A 6,981-nucleotide genomic window follows, 5' to 3' on the forward strand; every position below is an offset into this window, starting at 1 on the left:
TACCCCCACTGTCACTGGTATCACTGCCTCCTGAGTGGACACTTGAACATGATGTTCTCAGATTCCTCAAAGGCAGGTATGATCTTATTTACCAGAACAAAAGCATCTACCAAGTTTGATCATGCTTGGATTTGAGCACAAGGGCCCATGAGGTTATCATGGGCAGGCTAGTCCGGCATCTTCGAGCACGCAGTGGATGGTGTTAGGAAGTTGTTAACTGCCCCGTTTCCCAGGTTACCCAAACATATAAGCAGCCTCTCTCCCTCCAGGCTTTATAGATCTGGGCATCTCTGTGTATGTTCGTGGGGGACAGAAAACAGATTCCAAACAGGGGCTCCGATACCGGGTCTTGCCTATTGAATGTAATCGCCACCAGTGTTCTGCCTGCTGACCCATGGCTGGTTTGCGGCTATTTCAGGAGACTGAGGGCTACTCGGGCTCAGACATTAAACTTGTCTGCAGAGAAGCAGCCATGCGGCCTGTGAGGAAGATCTTCAGTGCCCTTGAAAATCACCAGTCAGGTACAGTTGGGATCACAGCAAAGGTGATCTGGGAGAAGAAATTGTTTTTAAAAATCCAGCTTTCACCAGCAGATGGAGCCTTGCTCCTGTTCTCGGTGGCTCTTGGCACCTGCAAACATTCTTTGGTCAAATTGCCCTTCATGTACTCAACTCGTGTCTCCTCTGGTGTTCTTTTGATCAACTTTGCCCCAGATAATAAACTCCTTAGGGCTGGGGCTTTTATTTCTCTGGCAAACTATGATGCTGGGCTGGATCCATCTGCAGCACTATATAACTATTAAACACTACTTTGATAGTGATACATTTAAGTCATATTTTTTCTCTGGGCTGCAGGAGCCGAGTCGCACATTAAACAATTTCTTCCCCAGCTCTCTTTAGGTTTGCCTTTTGCTGCAGTAACCATTAGGCGTGCTGCATTATGCATTGTCTTGAAAAAAGGTCTATTAGCATCTCAAGAGCACTGATCACCTTAAGGTCATACGCTGTACTGTTACTGCTGTGTTTTTATCTAGAGAGCGGCAATTTTCCTGGAATCCAGCTGGATACAGTGACCACTGCCGACTTCTTAGATGTGCTAGCTCACACCAAGCCTTCAGCAAAGAATCTGACTCAGAGATACTCAGCCTGGCAAAGTGAGTTCGAGTCCGTATGAAATCACATTTATCCCGACCCGGCCACAAAGACAACCAAAGAGGCTTCCTGATTTATTAGTGTAAGCGGGAGAAGAACATAATGATTGGAATAGAAAAAGTTATCCTTGAAGACCGAATTAGTTTGAACAACTGTACTATTTTGTAACTAGGATATATTTTTGTCAATTTTTCATGACTGATGCCAGCAGTATGTTGGAGATTTCAATTACAGGTCTATTTGCTATCAGTCACGCAGTGGAGACTTTTCTCACAAATGGACTCTGTACAATTTCTTAGTGTTCCTTGTTTGCGAATTGGTATTTTCATTTTGAAGACAAAGATGCAGCTTGGGAAGTTGTGTTGGAACGTACAGAGCGGCTCTGAGCTGGGGAGCCAATTAGAAGCTAAGCTTGATGGACCATCTGACCAGCAGATGGGCTCAAGGGTGGTTAAGAATGGGTGCAGGAAAGGAAATGTCCAGTCCGTTTCCTCTGACAACATCCTGAATCTCCTCTGTTCTTCCTAACTCTGACCCCAACGAGTATTTTTTTTTAATGCTTATTTATTTTGAGAGAGAGAGACAGAGACAGAGAGATAGAGAGAATGCGCACACAAACACGGTGTGTAGGGGAGGTGCAAAGAGGGAGAGAGAGAACAAGAGAGGGAAAGAGAGAGAGAGGGAGAGAGAGAATCCCAAGCAGGCTCTGCGCTCAGGCCCGAGCCCAACATGGGGCTCGAGCTCACGAACCATGAGATCACGACCCAAGCAGAAATCAAGAGTCCGACACTCAGCCGACTGAACCATCCAGATGCCCCAACCCCAACCGGTTTTTTCAGCAGCAATCCCCCTACCAGACGAGTTCCCACCCAGAGAAGCTGCTGATCCACTTTAGGACGGGAGCCTCTTGAGCCTCAGGCTAATAGCAGGGGTGACTGCACACCGACACCACCAGCTACCCAGTCTGAGTGTTCTGAGTTCTGGCGCCTGATAACTAACATCTTTGGACTCATCACATTTCACGTCCCACGTACTCTGCCCTTCTCTTTCCATTGCCACAGATCCTCAGTGGACCCAAAGCTTAGGATGGGGAACCCAAGACTCTAGAGGAGTCGTCCTGAATCTCCCCTGCTCTTGGACTTCTCCACATCTCCTTACGGGGTTGTAAACGGTTGGAAGCATCTCCCTCAGAATCTCACGATCTGAGGCATCTACTTCCAACTCGTGATGGCTGCCACTGACATGGCGCCACCCCTCTTGCCAACCAGAACTTACCTATGGTAGTCACCTTCCTCCGTTTCCCCTCCTTGCCTCATTTTCTTCATCCCTGCAAGGCAGACTCCTCCTTTGAAGAAAAACTTCCAGGAAAAGGGACATTTGGGTAGCTAAATATTCCAAAGGACTTTACCCTAATTTGAAACAAAAACCAAGCATTTGGGGGGGGGGGTACTGATTATTTTGGGCAGAATATTCTCAAATGCCTTTTACAATGTCATTTCATGGAAAATATAGTCAAACTGAAAACATACCATATATAACGAATCAAAAATAAGCAAAAAGATCTTAGTATATGTGAAACTTAAACTTCTTAATGATCGTGAAGGTCTTACACGATGCAACACTAGTGATACCCCAGATGTAGAAGTCTTTCAACTAAATGGCCTCAGCCTGCTGTACTGCTGAATTTCCAGCATCTGCTTTCCATGCTTCGGGTTGTCTTCCTTGTCGGGCTGTCAGCTGACATTTCTTACAGCTCTTAGTCCATTCGCTTGTGGCCACTACCATCCTTTCTGATCTCCTAAAATCTCAACTGGTTGGGACCTCAAGTGTTGTTGCTGATTTGTCATGGTTGGGAAGTAGATAGGTTTGGGTGTGTGGACTTAAGAGTGAACAGGTAAAGGGGGCAGAGGAGACGCCCCAGTGGACAGCATGCTTTGTGACAATGTTTGGCCCCTTTTAGCTCCCTGCTCTTCCCTTACTCCATTCAGGGTGTGATTTTGCCATCCATTGCAGGAAATACACACAACCACCCCCCACAACAGCGGACCATGTACTTGACACACCTCTACATCCTTCCTCCGTCTCCAAGTTCATGCTTATTAATACCTCCATCGTATTCAATCCTCCTCTCCTCTTCTCCTTGGAAAGTTGGTCTCTAAATAATCATGCGTGTTTTCAGGTTACGCTTTTATTTCAGTGGCTTTATCAGTTCCATATGCTATCTAACGACTTCTTGCTTTGGAGGAAGTGAAAGGTAGCTCTTTCATCACCCTGCTCTGTCCTACCAATACATGTCTTTCCCTACCATCACCAAATAGTAATAATTTTAGGTTAACTCAGTGATCAGTACTCCTAGGAGAACTGTATACTGTTCATGCAGGCCCAACTAGTGAATCAAAATTACATTTCCTTTTTTGTGGAGTTTTGTCTTTTGGGAATTAGTAACTGCCTTATCATTTGCTTCATTTTTGAAGTACTTATTTTGATTTTTTGCAACACATGCTCCTATCTATCTGATCTTGTCAGATACCTATCAGTATTTGTTTCCAAATGGCCACATATCAGATCAACTTTTGATTCCACCCACATATGCTCTGGTCCTAGAGTTATAAGGGGAAAATAACCAGGGAACCATTATAGAATAAGCAGAGATGTACCTGGTCCCCTGTCGCTCACCCTGGCTCACCCCCACACCCAGCCCACTATCCTTAAGGTCTTAACTTTCCTGGGTCCACCCTTCCAGAGATAAACTTGCATTCTCCTGGCGTGGCTGGGGTTCTCATCTGGATGCTCAGAGTGGGGAGGCTTTCCTGGGGCTCCAATCACTTTGTTTACCAGCTTCAAACTAATTCCTTGCTTCTCAACCCTCACACCTCATCTCCTCTCTACCTAGTGTCTCCAAGCCTTGGATCTTTGAGGCTCTACAGGATGACTTTTGATTGTCTTTCTTTGCACTGATTTTAGTTATCAGCAATCCATCTATTTTCCATCCTTCAAATTACTATACCCTCTCATCCACTGGTATCTCTTCTTGTGGGCTGTCCTTGTGAGTTTATACCTTCCTTATCCCTTAACTTTCATTTTTAGTGGGGCTCTGAGATAGAGAGACTAAGACATAAGACTAATTTATGTTTAGAGTCTCTTATTATTTAAAAAGTAGATTAGAGGGGCGCCTGGGTGGCGCAGTCGGTTAAGCGTCCGACTTCAGCCAGGTCACGATCTCGCGGTCCGGGAGTTCGAGCCCCGCGTCAGGCTCTGGGCTGATGGCTCAGAGCCTGGAGCCTGTTTCCGATTCTGTGTCTCCCTCTCTCTCTGCCCCTCCCCTGTTCATGCTCTGTCTCTCTCTGTCCCAAAAATAAATAAACGTTGAAAAAAAAAAAAGTAGATTAGAAGTGTATCCAAGTTTATAAGGATATAGGAGCCTGGCCTGGGAGGAAAATTTAACTTAATCTGACATGTGGTATTTTTCTCCCAACGCAGAAGTCACAATGCCTATAGGAACTCAGAACACAGTAACATATGGGTAAAGTAAGCTTGGTGGAAGATAACCCAACATTGCCACGTCTTCCAATCTTCCTAGGAAAACCAGTGGTCATCGATCTGCATTTGAGATCCCCTGATCTTCAGATGTCAGCAACTAAGGTTAACTATCTACCTTTAGAATTCATGGCTTGTCTCCACATTTCATTCAGGTCACCATCAGAAGCCTTCCCAGATGGGCTCTACTTATCTAAAATTACTCCCTCCCTCTTCTTCTTCATCACTTAGCCATAGATCTATTGTATTAAGTAGGTGTGTAGGTTTTATTGTGTTAGCCCCATGGTTGCGGTACTTTTTTCACTGTTACTGAATGAACAAAATGTTCTTTAAAATGAGCACTGTATCTGTTTTACAGGCTAGAAGCTGTGATTACTGTCCCAAGGCACTCAGCTCACTGCACATGACCTCTTCTACGAGAGGACTTCTACAAAATATCTTGAACTTGTCACAGCCCTTGGGACAGTTCAATATATTTTTATATGCTTCCGTTCCCCAACTAGAAGACATGCATCTTAGGAATTGGGAGCTACATCCTACTCTGTCTTCCTTTGTACTTTATCCACAGTTGGCATTTAATCATTTGGTTTCCTCAGGCACATTAACCAAAGAGAAGTTGAGATGTGTAGGACATGAAGGTAAGCACTGACAAAAGGTATTTAAAATTGTTTGATTTTAACACATAATGTAAACGATAAATGATTTCTGGTGCTCTCGTGCTTGCTCTGGTTGTCCCTTAAAGAGAGCATGCTTTGGGGTACTAGGCCTTGATGGCTGACATAACAGAAGGTCAGCAAAGGTCCTATGTGTTTGTGCTGAAGAAGAGTTTTTATGACAAGTCAAAGGAAACTGATAATGCAAACATGGGTTTATGCAAGCAACTGCCAATATTAAAAAGGGATTCTGCTGTTTAAGGCAGGGTATTTCAGTGAAACAGATGAGTGCAGTTTTAAACATTCTTTACCGTAAGTGCCCAAGGATTTCAGTTCCATGCTACGCGAACAACCACTGAGTGCAAACTAAATGAACACAACCCGTGTAAGGTGTGGTGACTTTCGGGTCTAACGCGGTACAACAATTTTTGAATGTGGGGTTAAGGGTGAGGTGATGGCACTATCCTTCCAAGGGCGTTCCTGACATCCAGGGCTACAGGTGTTTGGTGGCTCGGACAGATGTACAATGGTGGGCAGGAAGAGCTACGGTGAGACCAGCTGATTCTGGAGGTACGGAGAGCGGTAGTGGGGGCAGCTGTCCGTTTCCACCACCAGACTGCTCTGACCTCTTCCACACCCGGCATGCACCTGGCTGACAGCAGAAGCTCAGTAATCCTCCCCTGACAGTGGGTGTTCTCTACTACCCTTTCCAGTCCCCAAATGGGCCTAGGAGAGGATTACAGTAAAGCTGAGGCAAACACTGTCTCTGAGGTCATATACCATGGGGTAGCTCTTTAAATGGGACGGCTGGAAAACGAGGTCTTTTAGATACTTCAGTTATTACATCTCCTCCAAGGCAGACCACCCCGCTGTGCTGGGAATGTTTACAGTAACCCAGGTCTAAAATAAGATTTTTATTTATCCTCACGAACCTCCCTATGGACAGGTCAGCCAACAAACCCTATATAATGTTTGTTAAATAAATAAAACATCAAACAAAGATTTTAATGGCCTATAGGGCCAAACTAGAATGGAAGAAGGAAGCCATTTCTCTTGGCTGGGGGCCTTATGCTCACATGGTCTTATCCATTCCTGTCATTCTGTTTGATCCCTGACCCATCAGTGATGTCTACTTCTTTGCTTTAGCTCTAGTCTGTCTCCAGAGCATCAGATCCACTATTTCCAAGTGTCTGATGGGACCTCCCCTATAGGCAATGAGTCTAAAATGAGACTTATTTTCTCCTCTCTACTCACAGCTATATGTTCCAACATTAAATTCCTATAATATTTACAGCTGGTTTGTACTGGTTCCGTAACCATCTGAGTGCCTGTGTTGCAGGAGATACAATAAAGAATGAGACCCAGTCCTGTCTGGTGGGCAGAAGGGCCATGTGAGGACCAACATATAATCTAACAAGTGGTATGAGGGCAAGGAGGAGGGAATGCCTCATTCCACCTGCAGTCAGACGGACATCAGAGAGGAGGGCCACTGGAGTCCGAACAAGGTCTTGTATGTTCTCCCTAGATCCTCCACGAGGAAGTTTCCTCAGGGCAAAATCCTTGTCTAATACACGTGATTATTTCCTAGCACGGCACTTAGCACGTAGCAACCAGCAAACACTCGATGGTGCCTGGGTCAA

General features: G+C 45.2%; 1 protein-coding gene across 3 annotated transcripts in view; it reads left to right on the forward strand.

Annotated features, from left to right (window-relative positions):
- KATNAL2 (katanin catalytic subunit A1 like 2) overlaps positions 1 to 1,398 on the forward strand; it is a 68,370-nt gene extending 66,972 nt beyond the window's left edge. For all 3 annotated transcript variants that reach the window (XM_045457672.1, XM_045457670.1, XM_045457671.1), the window contains 2 exons: positions 419 to 521; positions 1,034 to 1,398. In XM_045457672.1, the coding sequence (XP_045313628.1) occupies positions 419 to 521; positions 1,034 to 1,173 (243 nt within the window). In that variant the 3' untranslated portion in view covers positions 1,174 to 1,398. The remainder of the gene's footprint in view (positions 1 to 418; positions 522 to 1,033) is intronic.
- The last annotated feature ends 5,583 nt before the right edge of the window (positions 1,399 to 6,981 follow it).

Source organism: Leopardus geoffroyi, chromosome D3 (assembly GCF_018350155.1).
Source record: "Leopardus geoffroyi isolate Oge1 chromosome D3, O.geoffroyi_Oge1_pat1.0, whole genome shotgun sequence".
NCBI classification, from domain to species: domain Eukaryota; kingdom Metazoa; phylum Chordata; class Mammalia; order Carnivora; family Felidae; genus Leopardus; species Leopardus geoffroyi.